The following is an 18,545-nucleotide window of genomic DNA, read 5'->3' as shown; positions in this document are numbered from 1 at the left end:
AGCCAATCACTTACCCCCTAGGCTGTGACGTCACCTTTGTTTCTTTCTTTGCCTTCTCCCTGTAGCTGCACCGGTACGCCTCTCACCGACCCCGGACTCGCGCTGCTCCGAGCTCCCGCCTCCTCGACTGACTGCTCGAACTGCTCGACTCCCGCTGGCCTTTATAGGCCTCTCGCCGACCCCGGACTCGCGCTGCTCCGAGCTCCCGCCTCCTCGACTGACTGCTCGAACTGCCTGACTCCCGCTGGCCTTTATAGGCCTCTCGCCGACCCCGGACTCGCGCTGCTCCGAGCTCCCGCCTCCTCGACTGACTGCTCGAACTGCCTGACTCCCGCTGGCCTTTATAGGCCTCTCGCCGACCCCGGACCCGCGCTGCTCCGAGCTCCCGCCTCCTCGACTGACTGAGGGAATGATCAGCCATGATCTTATTGAATGGCGGTGCAGGCTCGAAGGGCCGAATGGCCTACTCTTGCACCTATTTTCTATGTTTCTATGTTTCTGTACTCACTAGCATGTGGCACCAGAAGTAATCTGGAGAGTACAACCTTTGAGGTCCTGCTTTTTAATCTCTCTCCTGGCCCCTTAAAATCTGCCTGCAGGACCTCATCCCTCTTTCTACCTATGTCATTGGTACCAATATGGACCACAACCTCTGGCTGTTCACCCTCTCCCCCCGCAGAATGCCCTGTAGTCGCTCGTTGACATCCTTGACCCTGACACCAGGGAGGCAACATACCATCCTGGACTCACGTCTGTGGCCGCAGAAATGCCTGTCTGCTCCCATAACTATTGAATCCCCTACCACTGTTGCTCTTCTATTCATCTTCCTCCCCGTCTGTACATCTGAGCCACTCGTGCTGCTGCGGACTTGGCTCTGGCTGCACTCCCCAGAGGAACCATCATCCCCCCCGTTACTCAGAACAGAATACTAGTTGAATAGAAACATAGAAACATAGAAAATAGGTGCAGGAGTAGGCCATTCAGCCCTTCGAGCCTGCACTGCCATTCAATGAGTTCATGGCTGAACATGCAACTTCAGTACTCCATTCCTGCTTTCTCGCCATACCCCTTGATCCCCCTAGTAGTAAGGACGACATCTAACTCCTTTTTGAATATATTTAGTGAATTGGCCTCAACAACTTTCTGTGGTAGAGAATTCCACAGGTTCACCACTCTCTGGGTGAAGAAGTTTCTCCTCATCTCGGTCCTAAATGGCTTACCCCTTATCCTTAGACTGTGACCCCTGGTTCTGGACTTCCCCAACATTGGGAACATTCTTCCTGCATCTAATCTGTCGAAACCCGTCAGAATTTCAAACGTTTCGATGAGATCCCCTCTCATTCTTCTGAACTCCAGTGAATACAAGCCCAGTTGATCCAGTCTTTCTTGATAGGTCAGTCCCGCCATCCCGGGAATCAGCCTGGTGAACCTTCGCTGCACTCCCTCAATAGCAAGAATGTTCTTCCTCAAGTTAGGAGACCAAAACTGTACACAATACTCCACGTGTGGCCTCACCAAGACCCTGCACAACTGTAGTAACACCTCCCTGCCCCTGTACTCAAATCCCCTAGCTATGAAGATCAACATGCCATTTGCTTTCTTAACCGCCTGTTGTGCCTGCCTGCCAACCTTCAATGACTGATGTACCATGACACCCAGGTCTCGTTGCACCTCCCCTTTTCCTAATCTGTCACCATTCAGATAATAGTCTGTCTCTCTGTTTTTACCACCAAAGTGGATAAGCTCACATTTATCCACATTATACTTCATCTGCCATGCATTTGCCCACTCACCTAACCTATCCAAGTCACTCTGCAGCCTCATAGCATCCTCCTCGCAGCTCACACAGCCACCCAATTTAGTGTCATCCACAAATTTGGAGATACTACATTTAATCCCCTCGTCTAAATCATTAATGTACAATGTAAACAGCTGGGGCCCCAGCACAGAACCTTGCGGTACCCCACTAGTCACTGTCTGCCATTCTGAAAAGTACCCATTTACTCCTACTCTTTGCTTCCTTGCTGCCAACCAGTTCTCAATCCACGTCAGCACACTACCCCCAATCCCATGTGCTTTAACTTTGCACATTAATCTTTTGTGTGGGACCTTGTCGAAAGCCTTCTGAAAGTCCAAATACACCACATCAACTGGTTCTCCCTTGTCCACTTGACTGGAAACATCCTCAAAAAATTCCAGAAGATTTGTCAAGCATGATTTCCCTTTCACAAATCCATGCTGACTTGGACCTATCATGTCATCTCTTTCCAAATGCGCTGCTATGACATTCTTAATAATTGATTCCATCATTTTACCCACTACCGATGTCAGGCTGACCGGTCTATAATTCCCTGTTTTCTCTCTCCCTCCTTTATTAAAAAGTGGGGTTACATTGGCTACCCTCCACTCCATAGGAACTGATCCAGAGTCTATGGAATGTTGGAAAATGACTATCAATGCATCCGCTATTTCCAAGGCCACCTCCTTAAGTACTCTGGGATGCAGACCATCAGGCCCTGGGGATTTATCGGCCTTCAATCCCATCAATTTCCCCAACACAATTTCCAGACTAATAAGGATTTCCCTCAGTTCCTCCTTCTTACTAGACCCTCTGACCCCTTTTATATCCGGAAGGTTGTTTGTGTCCTCCTTAGTGAATACTGAACCAAAGTACTTGTGCAATTTGTCTGCCATTTCTTTGTTTCCAGTTATGACTTTCCCTGATTCTGACTGCAGGGGACCTACGTTTGTCTTTACTAACCTTTTTCTCTTTACATACCTATAGAAGCTTTTGCAGTCCGTCTTAATGTTCCCTGCAAGCTTCCTCTCATATTCTATTTTCCCTGCCCTAATCAAACCCTTTGTCCTCCTCTGCTGAGTTCTAAATTTCTGCCAGTCCCCGGATTCGTTGCTATTTCTGGCCAATTTGTATGCCACTTCCTTGGCTTTAATACTATCCCTGATTTCCCTTGATAGCCACGGTTGAGCCACCTTCCCTTTTTTATTTTTACGCCAGACAGTGATGTACAATTGTTGTAGTTCATCCATGCGGTCTCTAAATGTCTGCCATTGCCCATCCACAGTCAACTCCTTAAGTATCATTCGCCAATCTATCCTTGCCAATTCACACCTCATACCTTCAAAGTTACCCTTCTTTAAGTTCTGGACCATCGTCTCTGAATTAACTGTTTCATTCTCCATCCTAATGTAGAATTCCACCATATTATGGTCACTCTTCCCCAAGGGGCCTTGCACAACGAGATTGCTAATTAATCCTCTCTCATTACACAACACCCAGTCTAAGATGGCCTCCCCCCTAGTTGGTTCCTCGACATATTGGTCTGGAAACCATCCCTTATGCACTCCAGGAAATCCTCCTCCACCGTATTGCTTCCAGTTTGGTTAGCCCAATCTATATGCATATTAAAGTCACCCATGATAACTGCTGCACCTTTATTGCATGCACCCCTAATTTCCTGTTTGATGCCCTCCCCAACATCACTACTACTGTTCGGAGGTCTGTACACAACTCCCACTAACGTTTTTTGCCCTTTGGTGTTCTGCAGCTCTACCCATATAGATTCCACATCATCCAAGCTAATGTCCTTCCTAACTATTGCATTAATCTCCTCTTTAACCAGCAATGCTACTCCACCTCCTTTTCCTTTTATTCTATCCTTCTTGAATGTTGAATACCCTTGGATGTTGAGTTCCCAGCCCTGATCATCCTGGAGCCACGTCTCTGTAATCCCAATCACATCATAATTTGTTAACATCTATTTGCAAGTTAATTCATCCACCTTATTACGGATACTCCTTGCATTAAGACACAAAGCCTTCAGGCTTATTTTTTTAACACCCTTTGTCCTTTTAGAATTATGATGTAGTGTGGCCCTTTTTGTTTCTTGCCTTTGTTTAATCGGCTTTCCACTGTTGCTTTTTACCTTTCTACCATCTGTTTCTGACTCCGTATTACTTCGCCCTATCTCGCTGCATAGGTTCCCATCCCCCTGCCATATTAGTTTAAACACTCCCGAACTGCATTAGCAAATGTTACCCCTAGGACATCAGTTCCAGTCCTGCCCAAGTGCAGACCGTCCCTTTTGTACAGGTCCCACTTCCCCCAGAACTGGTTCCAATGTCCCAGGAATTTGAATCCCTCCCTCTTGCACCACTGCTCAAGCCACGTATTTATTCTAACTATCCTGCTCCCTGTACTCTGATTAGCACGTGGCACTGATAGCAATCCTTTGAGGTCCTACTTTTTAATTTAACTCCTAGCTCCCTAAATTCAGCTTGTCGGACCTCTTCCCACTTCTTACCTATATCGTTGGTACCTACATGTACCACGACAACTGGCTGTTCACCCTCCCTCTCCAGAATGCTCTGCAGCTGCTCCGAGACATCCTTGACCCTTGCACCAGGGAGGCAACATACCATCCTGGAGTCTCGGTTGTGGCTGCAGAAACTTCTATCTATTCCCCTTACAATAGAATCCCCTATCACTATAGCTATCCCAGTCTTTTTCCCGCCCTTCTGTGCAGCAGAGCCACCCATGGTGCCATGAACCTGGCTGCTGGTGCCTTCCCCTGGTAAGTCATCTCCCCCAACAGTATCCAAAACGGTATATCTGTTTTGGAGGGAGATGACCGCAGGGGACTCCTGCACTACCTTCCGGCTCTTGCCTTGTCTCTTGGTCACCCATTCACTATTTGTCCTAACCCTTACCTGCGGTGTGACCAACTCACTAAATGTGCTATCCACAACACTCTCAGCATCGCGCATGCTCCAGAGTGAGTCCATCCGCAGCTCCAGTGCCGTCATGCGGTCTGTCAGGAGCTGTAGCTGGGCACACTTCCAGCACACATAGTAGTCAGGGACACTGGAAGTGTTCCTGACTTCCCACATAGCACAGGAGAAGCATGACACGGCTCCGAGCTCTCCTGCCATGACTTAACCCTTAAAGTAATTTACTTACTAAAATTTACTTAAACAACAAACAGCTACTTAGTAGTTCGATGCCAATTAAACCAATTTAAAGGCCAGTCTAAAAGCGAGTTATACTTGCCCATCGAATAACCAACCACTTACCAGCTTGGCTGTGACGTCACCTCTCGATTTCGCACCCCTCTATCTTTGTCTGCAACTGGTTGGGCTGGTCTCTGGGCCTCCGTCTCCTACTCTCGCACTCTTTATTAGCTGCTCTCGTGTCAGTACTGGTAGGAAAAACAAGACAAAACAGCACCTGCCACCCCCACTTGCCCAAACTCACCCACTTACCAAACTCACGCATGCCACTCTTTGCTTCTGCACGAGCTGCCTCTTTTTAAACTGTATCTCAATTCCCTTAGTTCCCCCCAATTTATCGACCTCTGTCTTCAATATATTCAACGACTGAGCATCCATAGCTCACTGACGAAGAGAATTCCAAAGATTCACAACCCTTTGAGTGAAGACATTTCTCCTCATCTCAGTCCTAAATGGCCACCCCTTATTCTGAGACTGTGACCCCGTGATCTAGATTCCCCAGCCAGGGAAAACATTTTCTCTGTATTAACCCTGTCAAGCCCCTTAAGATTTTAAATGTTTCAATTAGATCACCTTTCATTCTTCTAAACTCTAGGGAATAGATGCCTAGTCTGTACCTAGGGCATTGTCCTCATCCCAGGAACCAGTCTAGTGAACCTTTGTTGCACTCCCTCCAAGGCAAGTGTGTTTTTCCTTGGGTAAGGAGACCAGAACTGTACACAGTACTCCAGGTGTAGCCTCCCCAATGCCCTGTATAATTGTAGTAAGACTTCTTACTCTTATACTCTAATCCCTTTATAACAAAAGCTAACATTTGCTTTCCGAATTGCTTGCTGTACCTGCATGTTAACTTTCTGTGATCCATGTGCAAGGACACCCAGGTCCTTCTGAATACAAACATTTCCCAGTCTCTCTCCATTCTAAAACATATTCTGCTTTTTTGTTTTTCGTACCAAAGTGGATAACTTCACACTTCCCCACATTGTATTCTATTTGCCATGTTCTTACCCACTCAGTCAACCTGTCTATATCTCTGTGTTATGTATGGAGAAAGAGTCAGACTGAACAGTGTGAGCTCAAAGTAAAGTGTGACCTTAGTCTTTTATTGCAGGTCTCCAGAGTGCCTCTCCAATCTTTGAAGCCTTCTCAAATATCTGTGCTCCCAAGGGATTATGGGATCCCTTGGGACTCCAGGGGATGAGCCCTCTGGTGGCTGTACAGAGTAAATACAAGTCCGCATATATAACAACACTCCTCACTCTCTTTCCCCCCCCCCCCCCCCCCCCACACCACCCCCAAAGTCAATAGTGTAACTATTTACAATGTGAGTCAATCTGGGGCCCTTCTTGCCCTGGTTGATTGTTTCGGTGTGAAAGCTGGTGTTGTTGAATCATTTGTTGGGCCCTCGCTGGGTTGCTGTGCAGCTGGTCTTGCTGGGCTGCCTGGTGTGTTGGGCCCTGCTGGGCTGCTGTGGATGATGGGTTCTGCTTCGTGGTCAACCATGGTGCCGGTTGCCACTGGTGTGTATGTTGGGGGATCAAAAAAGGTAGGGTCCAAAGTGGGTTGCTCAGGATAGTCCGTGAATCTGAGTTTGATTTGGTCCAAGATTTCCAGTGAATGAGTCCATTTGAAAGTTTGACCTGAAACACCCTGCTCCCCCCTTTGGCCACAGCAGTGCTAGGAAGCCACTTGGGACCTTGTCCATAATTTAATACAAACACAGGATCATTGCTTTCAATCTCGCGTGACACATTTGCGCTATCATGGTGTGCACTTTGTTGAAGCCGCCTGCTCTCTACCTGTTCATGTAGATCAGGGTGAACTAACGAGAGCCTGGCCTTAAGTGCTCTTTTCATGAGCAGTTCAGCAGGTGGGATCCCAGTGAGTGAGTGGGGTCTCGTGCGGTAGCTAAGCAAGACTCGAGATAGGCGAGTCTGCAGTGAGCCTTCAGTTACCCTCTTCAAGCCTTGCTTGATGGTTTGCACTGCTCTCTCTGCCTGACCATTGGACGCTGGTTTAAACGGGGCAGATGTGACATGTTTGATCCCGTTACGGGTCATGAATTCTTTGAACTCAGCACTGGTAAAACATGGCCCGTTGTTGCTCATCAGGACATCGGGTAAGCCGTGTGTGGCAAACGTGGCCCGCAGGCTTTGTCAGAGCAGCGGATGTGCTAGTTGACATGATCTCACATTCAATCCACTTGGAGAACGTGTCTACAACCACAAGGAGCATTTTACCCAAGAACGGGCCTGCATTGTCGATGTGTACCCTAGACCACAGTTTGGAGGGCCAAGACCATAAACTTAGCGGCACCTGCCTGGGTACATTGCTTAACTGCGAGCATCTGTGAACGCAGGACTAAGTCCGCATCGATACCGGGCCACCACACGTGGGATTTGGCTATCGCTTTCATCATTAAGATGCTTGGGTGGGTACTGAGGAGGTCATTGATGAAGGTGTCTCTGCCCTTCTTGCGGACCACTACTCGATTGCCCCATAGAAGGCAGTTTGCCTGTATAGACATTTCATCTTTGCGCCACTGGAACAGCTTTATCTCTTCCTGCATTTCCACTGGGACACTGGACCAGCTCCCATGAAGCACTTAGCTTTTGACGAGAGATAATAAGGGGTCCTGGCTTGTCCAGGTTTTGATCTGCCGGGCTGTAACGGGTGATTGCTCACTCTCAAATGCTTCCATAACCATGGCTAGATCTGTGGGCTGCGCCATTTCCACCCCCGTGGTGGGCAGTGGCAGCCTGCTGAGAGCATCGGCGCAGTTTTCTGTGCCTGGCCTGTGGCGGATGGCGTAGTTGTATGCGGACAACGTGAGCGCCCATCTCTGCATGCGGACCGATGCGTTGGTATTTATCCCTTTACTCTCGGAAAATAGGGATATACGTGGCTTATGGTCAGTTTCCAATTCAAATTTTAGCCCAAATAGGTATTGATGCATTTTCTTTACCCCATAAACACACGCTTCTTTTTCAATCATGCTATAGGCTCTCTCAGCCTTAGACAGACTCCTGGATGCATAAGCAACCGGTTGCAGTTTCCCGAAATCATTAGCTTGTTGCAATACACACCCGACGCCATATGACAATTCATCACATAGTACCAACACAAGCAATTTGTTTGAGCATAACAATTTTCTCGCTTTTACAAAGGCATTTTCTTGGCTTTTGCCCCAAACCCATTCGCCCCCTTTTCATAGTAAGACGTGTAGTGGTTCTAGCAGTGTGTTGAGATCCAGTAAGAAGTTACCAAAATAGTTCAAGAGTCCCAGAAATGACCGCAGCTCCGTCACGTTCTGTGGCCTCGGTGCGTTCTCGATTGCCTCCGTCTTCGCGTTGGTGGGCCTGATGCTGTCCGCCGCAATCCTCCTTCCCAAGAACTACACTTTCGGCACCAGGAAAACACACTTCGAGCTTTTTAACCTGAGCCCCACACGGTTAAGTCGACTAAGAACCTACTCCAGGTTCTGCAGGTGCTCAACTGTGTTCTGACCTGTGACCAACATGTTGTCCTGGAAGACCACGGTGTGTGGGACCGACTTCAGTAAACTTTCCATGTTTCTCTGGAATATCACCGGCACTGATCGGATTCCAAATGGGCATCTGTTATAAACAAGAAGACCCTTGTGCGTGTTGATGCAGGTGAGGGCCTTCGATTATTCCTCCAGTTCCTGCATCATGTAGGCTGAAGTCAGATCCAGCTTCGTGAACGTCTTTCCTCCCGCCAGCGTTGCAAAGAGGTCGTCGGCCTTTGGTAGTGGGCATTGGTCCTGCAGGGAGAAACGATTGATAGTTACTTTGTAATCGCCACAGATTCTGACGGTGCCGTCTCCCTTGAGGACTGGGACAATAGGACTGGCCCACTCGCTGAACTCGATTGGTGAAATGATGCCCTCTCATTGCAGCCGGTCTAGCTCGATCTCTACTCTTTCTCTCATCATGTACGGTACAGCTCTCGCCTTGTGATGGATGGATCACGCCCCCGGAATTAGGTGGATCTGCACTTTTGCTCCTTGGAATTTCCCGATGCCTGGTTCAAACAGCGAAGGAAATTTGTTTAAGACCTGTGCACACGAAATGTCGTCAGCGGGCGATAGCGCTCAGACGTCGTCCCAGTTCCAGCGTATCTTTCCCAGCCAGCTCCTGCCGAGCAGCGTGGGACCATCGCCCGGTACCACCCAGAGTGGTAACTTGTGCACCGCTCCATCGTAGGAGACCTTTACGGTAGCATTGCTGATTACAGGAATCAGTTCTTTCGTGTAAGTTCTTAGTTTCATGTGAACTGAAGTTAAGACTGGCTTTGAGGCCTTGTTGCACCACAACCTTTCGAAAGTCTTATTACCCATGACGTACTGGCTCGTGCCCGTGTCCAGCTCCATTGATACTGGGAGTCCATTTAGTTCAACATTCAGCATTATCTGGGGACAATTCGTGGCAAATGTGTGCACTCCATTTACCTCTGCCTCCTCTATCTGAGGCTCTGGTTCGTCGTGATCCTTCGAGGATCTGTCCTCCTCTGCAACATGGTGGTTTGCAGGTTTAACAGGCTTAGCAGCTCACCTGCACACTTGTTGGAGGTGTCCCATTGTTCCACAGCCCTTGCAAACGTACTCTTTAAATCGGCTTGAATGGAAACGATGATCATCCCGCAGCGCCAACAAGGTGTTAATGGCCTTGCATTCATCATCCTTGATGGTGGACTCTGAGTCATCTGTGGATGTACAGCTGCAGGTATGTGTGACCTGCCCTGTACGCTACAATTTGAAAACAACATAACTTTGTTCACAGTACTTGTAGCAGCACTTGTGTGCCGAGAGATTTGCTTCGCATTGTCACTGGTGGCAATGAATGCCTGGGCTATCGCTATGGCCTTACTCAAGGTTGGAGTCTCTACAGTCAAAAGTTTGTGAAGTATGGTTTCATGGCCAGTGCCAAGTACGAAAAAGTCTCTGAGCATGTGCTCCAAATGTCCTTCAAATTTGCAATGTCCTGCAAGGCGTCTTAGCTCGGCGACATAACTCGCCACTTCCTGACCTTCAGACCTTTTGTAGGTGTAGAACCGTTACCTCACTATCAGAACGTTTTCCTTCGGGTACAAATGCTCTCGGACCAGCGTGCACAAATCATCGTACGATTTCTCCGTGGGTTTCGTTGGAGTGAGCAGATTCTTCATGAGGCCATGTGTTGGTGCCCCACAGACGGTGAGGAGGATTGCCTTTCGTTTGGCAGCGCTCTCTTCCCCATCTAGCTCGTTGGCCACGAAGTATTGGTCGAGTTGCTCCACAAAAGTTTCCCAATCATCTCCCTCCAAAATTTTCTCCAGGCTGCCCACTGTTCTCTGCATCTTTGGGTTCGCTATCTGTATCTCGTCGCCAGTTGTTGTGCATGGAGAAAGAGTCAGACTGAACAGTGTGATCTCAAAGTAAAGTGTGACCTTAGTCTTTTATTGCAGGTCTCCAGAGTGCCTCTCCAACCTGTGAAGCCTCCTTAAATACCTGTGCACCAAAGGGATTATGGGATCCCTTGGGACTCCAGGGGATGAGCCCTCTGGTGGCTGTACAGAGTAAATACAAGTCCACATATATAACATTCTGAAGCTTCTTTACATCCTCCTCACAGCTTACTTTCCCATCTAACTTTGTATCATCAGCAAACTTGGATAGATTACACTCCGTCCCTTGATCTAAGCCATTAATATAGATTGTAACTAGCTGAGGCCCAAGCACTGATCCTTGCGTTACCCTGCTAGTTACAGCCTGCCAACCCGAAAAAATCCCGTTTGTTCCTGCTCTGTTTTCTGTCCATTAGCCAATTCTAAACTACCCCCAATCCCAAAAGTCCTTATTTTTTGTAATAACCTCTTGTTGGGTACCTTATCGAATGCTTTTTGAAAATCTGAATACAGTATATCCACTGGTCCCCCCTTATCCATCCTACTAGTTACATCTTCAAAAAACTCTTAACAGATTTGTCAAACATGATTTCCCTTTTATAAAACCATGTTGACACTGCTTAAGCATATTATGATTTTCTAAGTGCCCTGTTACCACGTCTCAAATGATAGATACTAGCATTTTGCCTACTACTGGCCTTAATCTACTGGGTTAACTGGCCTATAGTTCCCCGTTTTTTCTGTTCCTCCTTTCTTAAATGGTGGGGTTATATTTGCTACCATCAAATCCTTGGGAACTGTTCGAGAATCTAGGGAATTCTGGAAGATTAATACCAGTGTATCCATTATCTCTGCAATTACCTTTTTTAAAACCCTCAGATGCAGGTCGTCAGTTCCAGGGGATTTGTCGCCACTTAGTCCCAGTACTATGGGGGAGAGATTCGGTTGGATAGCGCCCCTCACGAGGGTGCTCAAGGGTTTGCAGCCGCGAGCACTGGCATTCGCGCAGCTTGGCAAATTCAGTGTGCCAGTACCGGCGGCGCTGAGGTGTCTCACATGGGAACATAGCGCCGGTGTGCAACATCCCCAGTATCGACACGGAAGCAAAATTTGGTTTGCGCTGCACCCGTAGCGCGCCGTAGTGACACCGCCAGAGAAAGCTGGCATTCAGAGCTGTCCCGGGGCGTTAAGGGAAGTAATGCCTGCATGAGGTAAGTGTGGTTGATATTTTTTTTGCAATTTAACGTTATTTGGGGTGAGTAATGTATAGGGAATGGGTTTTTTTGCCAAGAGGTCTCTCTTGGGGCACTACGAAGCCAGCTCTTTAGCACGAGATATTCAGTTGCGCACCTGGCCTAGTGCCTTAAGAGATGTGTGGAATGCTTCCCTTAGCGCTCTACTCCACTGTCAAGACGCAACAACTGAATTTTGCTCTTCCCGTCGCTAAAAATGTTCTGGCGCTAAATATTGCGACCACCCGACATTAACATTAGAAACCCTCCAGCCAAATTTCTAGCCCAAATATTGATTTCTGTAAGTTCCTCATTCTCACTAGATCCTTGGTTGCCTATTATTTCCGGAAAGTTTTTTGTGTCTTCTACCATAAAGACAGATACAAAGGGGCCGAATTTGGTCAAGGCCTCCGCCTGCCCAAGTGCCGCCCAGAGTGCCGCTGATGGCCGGCGAGGTAGCGGACAGTACTTTTGGTGGGATTTTCATCGCTGAGGTCCCTCGAAGGTCGGCGGGCGGCAAACCAACGACGTACACCGCCAATCTGGGCGACAGCGGGTGCGAGGTCTCAATCTCGGTGGCAGAGGCGCTTACCGCCCAAGTGCCACCAAGGATGGAGTCGGGCCCACGGAGGGTTGAAGAGGTAAAAATAAAAATCATCAACAAAAAAAAAGCAACATCTGACGACATTCAGGGGACCCCATTCAGGTAAGTATCTGTAAAGAAATAATTTAGAAACATTTCACTTACCTTTTTTACAGGATTTTGACGCTCACCATTTAAGACAGAGCAGCCTCCATGCAGCGGTCCGCCACTGACTCCCGCTCGTACCAACCTGGCATCTCGGCGGACAGGATGCACTTACGTGCATCGGCCATCCGCTGATGTCGGCGGGCGCCTCCCAGCAGCTCTCCCCTTCTGCCCGCTCCAGGCCATGTCGAAAGTGGCACAGGGCAGTTCGAGCAGAGGAATGTTGCCGGCAGTGGGCTGTAAGTTCATCAAAATCGTCCCCAAAGTATTTGTCAGCTGTGGCTCAGTGGGTAGCCTCTGAGTCAGAAGGTTGTGGGTTCAAATCCCACTCCAGGGATGTGAGCACATAAATCTAGGCTGACACTCCACTGCAGTGCTGTACTGTCAGAGGTGCTGTCTTTCGGATGAGACGTTAAACCATCTGCTATCTCAGGTGGATGTTAAAGATCCCATGGCACTATTTTGAAGAAGAGCAGGGGAGTTATCCCCGTGTCCTGGCCAATATTTCATCATAGGCAGTCCCTCGAAATCGAGGAAGACTTGCTTCCACTCCAAAAAGTGAGTCCTTAGGTGACTGAACAGTCCAATATAGTCTCTGTCACAGGTGGGACAGACAGTCGTTGAAGTAAAGGGTGGGTGGGGAGTCTGGCTTGCCACACGCTCCTTCCGCTGCCTGCGCTTGTTTTCTGCATGCTCTTGGTGACGAGACTCAAGGTGCTCAGCGCCAATATTTATCCCTCAATCAACATAACAAAAACAGATTATCTGGTCATTATTGTTTGTTGGAGCTTGCTGTGTGCAAATTGGCTGCCATGTTTCCCACATTACAACAGTGCCTACACTCCAAAGTATTTCATTAGCTGTAAAGCACTTTGAGATGCCCGGTGTTCATTCTTTCTCTCTTTCTCTCTTTCTCTTTTTCTCTTTTCTTTTCCCCTCTTACCTCCTTCCTTCCCTTCTTTCCCCTCTTTCCTTGTTTTCCCCTCTTTCCTTCCCTTCCTTCCCTTCTTTCCCTTCTTTCCCCTCTTTTCTTCCCTTCTTTCCCCTCATTTCCTTCTTTCCCCTCTTTTCTTCTCCACCTCTAATGGGACCATTACTTTCACTAATCTCTTTTTATTTACATACCTATAGAGACATTTACATTCTGTTTATATGTCTCTTGCTAATTTCCTCTCATTTTTTATTCTCTTTCCTTATCAATTTCTTGGTCCTACTTTGCTGAATTCTAAAATCCTCTTTTTGGGCAACATTATAAGCCTCTTTCTCTGATCTAATACTATCTTTAACTTCTCTTGTTAGCCACGGTTGGACCACTTTTCCTGTAGGGCTTTAGTGCCTTAAAGGAATGTATATTTAATGTAAATTATGTATTAATTCTTTAAATGCTAGCCATTATTTGTCTACCATCATACCTTTTAATGTAGTTTCCCAATCTACCTTAGCCAACTCTCCCCTCATACCTGCGTAGTTTGCTTTGTTTAGATTTTAGACTTTAGTTTCGGATTTGAATCACTTTCAAGCTCAGTGTAAAATAATTTCATATTATGGTCACTCTTCCCTAAAGGCCCCTTTACTACAAGGTTATTAATGAACCATTTCTCATTGCACAATACTAGATCTAAAATAGCCTGTTCCCTAGTTGGTTCCTCAACATACTGATCCACAAAACTATCTTGCATACTTTCCATGAACTCTTCCTCCACACTATTACTGCAAATTTGGTTTGCCTGGTCTATATGTAGATTAAACTCCTCTATGATTACTTTATCACTCTTGCATGCACCTCTAATTTTCTGATTTATACTCTGCCCTACATTACAACTACTGCTTTTTATGCATTGGGTTCCTTTCAGGCTGGAGCGGGAGATATTTGCTCTACTTGCATAAGGCGGCAACTGAGGCTCTGTATTCCAAGGGAACTGAATACATTTCCTTCTCTCTGGCTATAGAGCAGCAGGCAGAGGAAGCATGCAGCTTCGCGAGGATTGCAGGCTTCCCCATGGTGTAGGGTGCCATTGACTACACGCACATTACTTTCCGGATGCTGCATGTAAACTCTGATATGTACCGCAACCGAAAGGGATTCCACTCCCTCAATGTCCAGCTGGAGTGCGACCATACTCAACGAATCATGAAGGTCAGTGCTCGGTATCCTGGCGGCAGTCATGATGCCTTTATTCTGCGGCAGTCCACTGTCCCATCTGCATTTGGGCCACCGCAATAAACCAGAGGGTGGCAACTGAGCAACATGGGTTCACAATATAGCCCATGACTCCGGTGCGTAATCCACACACATGTGGGCAGCATTCATACAACGAAAGCCATGCTTCCACACAACATATAATTGAGCAGATCATTGGTGTACTGAAGCAAGACTTCCACTGCCTGACTGCTCTGGAAGAGCCCTACAGTACTCAGCAGAGTGGGTGTTAAGATTCGTGGTGGTCTGCTGCATACTGAGCAACCCTGCCAGCAGCCATACCATGACCAACTGGGGAGCAGGAAGGGGAGGAGCAGGAGGATGAGGAAGAGGAAGAGGAGGAGGAAGAGTATTCCATCACCCTTCTGACGTGCCTTGTAGATGGTGAAAGGCTTTGAGGAGTCAGGAGGTGAGTCACTCACCACAGAATACCCAGTATCTAACCTGCTCATGTAGCCATAGTATTTATGTGGCTGGTCCAATTGAGTTTCTGGTCAAAGGTGATCCCCAGGATGGTGGGGTTTCACCAATGGTAGTTCCGTTGAATGTCAAGGGGAGGTGGCTAGACTCTCTCTTGTGGTGCATTGAGCAGTGTATGAGGCTAGTGTTGCAGTTGGTGGGATATAAGAACATAAGAACATAAGAAATAGGAACAGGAGTAGGCCATACGGCCCCTACAACCCTTTGAGAGAAGAAATTTCTCCTCATCTCTTTTTTAAATGGGCGGCCCCTTATTCTAAGATCATGCCCTCTAGTTCTAGTCTCCCCCATCAGTGGAAACATCCTCTCTGCATTCACCTTGTCAAGCCCCCTCATAATCATATACGTTTCGATAAGATCACCTCTCATTCTTCTGAATTCCAATGAGTAGAGACCCAACCTACTCAACCTTTCCTCATGTCAACCCCCTCATCCCCGGAATCAACCGAGTGAACCTTCTCTGAACCGACATTTAAAGATGAATTCACTGACCTTGATCACGTGTGATGTCATTGAATTGTTTGCGGCACTGCATCCAGATCCTCGGGGATTGACTTCCACGGCTATTTGCTCCCACTGCCTTCTGAGAGTTTGTCTGGAGGGCCTACTCGGTCGTTGAGTATATTTAAGGCTGAGATTGATAGATTTTTGGACTCTAAGGTAATCAATACTACTACCCCCCCACCATTCTTTCTCTTCCCGAGACCTAACACTTCATGTTTTCAGATTCAACAGGGAACTGTGCAGCTGGCCGTAGCCCTATAATCACACACTTGGACATTGCTTGTAAGTTGTTATTGATCCAGAGTCATCTATGCAGGGGATCCTGTAATAAGGCTGCAGCTGCATAATTCATAAGCCACATAAGGAATCATTAGCCAAAGGGTACCAGACAAATCTTTACCCCCTTTTACCACAGTTCTATAAGAAAATAGTCTGGAAATTTACCATCCACATCTAAGGGTGATTAGATGCCTAAAGATATGCGAAGATATTGAAATGGTAAAACTTCCTCCTTTTTCAGTGCGTGAATCTGGATTTATGCTAATATTTTTGTATAATCTATACATTAAAGCACGGCATCGCTATTTCAATATCTTCAGATTTTAATAAAAGCTCTTGCTATGATGAAACCTTCCCAACAGCTACTGGAAATTGCTAAACGTGCAACACTCCAGCAGATGTCACCCAATCACTGCCATCGTAACTTTAAACTGAGATGCATAGTAACATGGTGATAACACATAGGATTTTTAAAACATTTTTGTAAAGCATTTTCAGGTGCAGTAATATAGTTTTTGTAAAGTGCTGTGACCAGTTAGAGATTAAATAAGCTACTGATGAGGTTTATAAACCAACTGTCAATCTATATTGGTTTATGTTCCAAAAAAATAGCAACTCACGATTTTTATATCTCTTGATTTTTAAGAGTTTGTATCTTAATTTATGAGACGGTGAGGTTGGCATGTCTCCTTTTTGAGGCTAAAGAGCCCCGAGTGTTTCAAGTCATTTGTCACAGATCATCCCTGAGACATCACACATCTGCCTTGCTGCTCTCTTTACTGCCTTTCAACTCTGTAAACTTCTAAATCTTAGGTCAGGTTGATACGTTACAGAATAAGTATTTGAATGCCCCTAATCTGAGGAAGAACGTTCTTGCTATTGAGGGAGTGCAGCGAAGGTTCACCAGACTGATTCCCGGGATGGCTGGACTGACATATGAGGAGAGACTGGATCAAATGGGCCTTTATACACTGGAGTTTAGAAGGATGAGAGGGGATCTCATAGAAACGTATAAGATTCTGACGGGACGGGACCGGTTAGATGCGGTAAGAATGTTCCCGATGTTGGGGAAGTCCAGAACCAGGGGACATAGTCTGAGGATAAGGGGTAGGCCATTTAGGACTGAGATGAGGAGAAACTTCTTCACTCAGAGAGTTGTTAACCTGTGGAATTTCCTACCGCAGAGAGTTGTTGATGCCGGTTCATTGGATATATTCAAGAGGGAGTTAGATATGGCCCTTACGACTAAAGGGATCAAGGGGTATGGAGAGAAAGTGGGAAAGGGGTACTGAGGTGAATGATCAGCCATGATCTTATTGAATGATGGTGCAGGCTCGAAGGGCCGAATGGCCTACTCCTGCACCTATTTTCTATGTTTCTATGTGATTAGAAATCTTTTAAATTATGCTGCTTATTAAATTCCGCGCAACAGCACAACATTTACCTTGAGGTACCTGTGATTTTTAACAAAAAATCGAATTTGCTGCTATGTAAGCATGATGGTTTATCACTTATAGAAGCACAATGGAAGACTTATGCTGTGAGCATTAATATTGGGGTCTATAGCACTTCTAACATATATTTCTTTTTTCTTCATTGAAATTAGAAGAAGGAATTAAAGCAGGCTTAACGGAAGCCATTAACAATCTGATTGTTAAGGTGAATTCAAACGCTCTCGTCGTAAGTGGTCTCGGTGGCTCACTATATCTGTGGCCTAAAAACTATAGGTCCACACGCCAATATGAACTGCCGGAGGATGCTCACTGCAAAGCCATCTTAAAATTTGTTACGTAAGTAGCAGAATGGAATCTGTTAAGTATATCATTAAAAAATCTAGGCTGACACTCCAGTGCAGTGCTGGGGGAGCGCTGCACTGTCGGAGGTGCCGTCTTTCAGATCATAGAATCATAGATGTTTACAGCACGGAAGGAGGCCATTTCGGCCCATTGTGTCCGCGCTGGCCAGCAAGAGGCTATCCAGCCTAATCCAACTTTCCAGCTTGAGGTCCGCACTTCAAGTGCACATCCAAGTACTTTTTAAATGTGGTGAGGGTTTCTGTCTCTACCGCCCTTTCAGGCAGTGAGTTTCAGACCCCACAACCCTCTGCATGAAGAAATTTCCCCTCAAATCCCCTCTTAACTTTCTACCAATTGCTTTAAATTTATGCCCCCTGATTGTTGACCCCTCTGCTAAGGGAAATAGGCCCTTTCTATCGACTATATCTAGGCCCCTCGGCCTTCTCTGTTCCAAGGCAAACAAACCCAGCCTATCCAATCTGTCCTCATAGCTAAGATTCTCCACTCCTGGCAACGTCCTCGTAAATCTCCTCTGTACCCTCTCCAGTGCAATCACGTCCTTCCTGTAATGCGGTGACCAGAACTGCACGCAGTATCCAGCTGTGGCCTAACCAGTGTTTTATACAGTTCAAGCATAACCAACCTGTTCTTATATTCTATGCCTCGGCTAATAAAGGCAATCATTCCATATGCCTTCTTAACCACCGTATCCATCTGACCTGCTACATTCAGGGATCTGTGGACATGCACTCCCAGGTCCCTTTATTCCTCTACACTTCTCAATGTCCTACCATTTAATGTGTATTCCCTTTCCTTGTTAGCATTCCCCAAATGCATTACCTCACACTTCTTCGGATTAAATTCCATTTGCC

General features: G+C 46.8%; 1 protein-coding gene across 1 annotated transcript in view; it reads left to right on the top strand.

Moving 5' to 3' along the window:
• Nucleotides 1–18,545, top strand: part of LOC139263234 (ufm1-specific protease 2-like) — a 237,647-nt gene that overhangs the window by 26,038 nt on the left and 193,064 nt on the right. The window contains exon 3 of the mRNA XM_070878994.1: nt 17,484–17,667. Within this exon, the coding sequence (XP_070735095.1) occupies nt 17,484–17,667 (184 nt within the window). The remainder of the gene's footprint in view (nt 1–17,483; nt 17,668–18,545) is intronic.

Source organism: Pristiophorus japonicus, chromosome 1 (assembly GCF_044704955.1).
Source record: "Pristiophorus japonicus isolate sPriJap1 chromosome 1, sPriJap1.hap1, whole genome shotgun sequence".
In the NCBI taxonomy this organism is placed as follows: Eukaryota; Metazoa; Chordata; class Chondrichthyes; family Pristiophoridae; genus Pristiophorus; species Pristiophorus japonicus.
The sequence above is the reverse complement of the archived record's forward strand: the minus strand, read 5'-3'. Positions and strand labels throughout refer to the sequence as shown.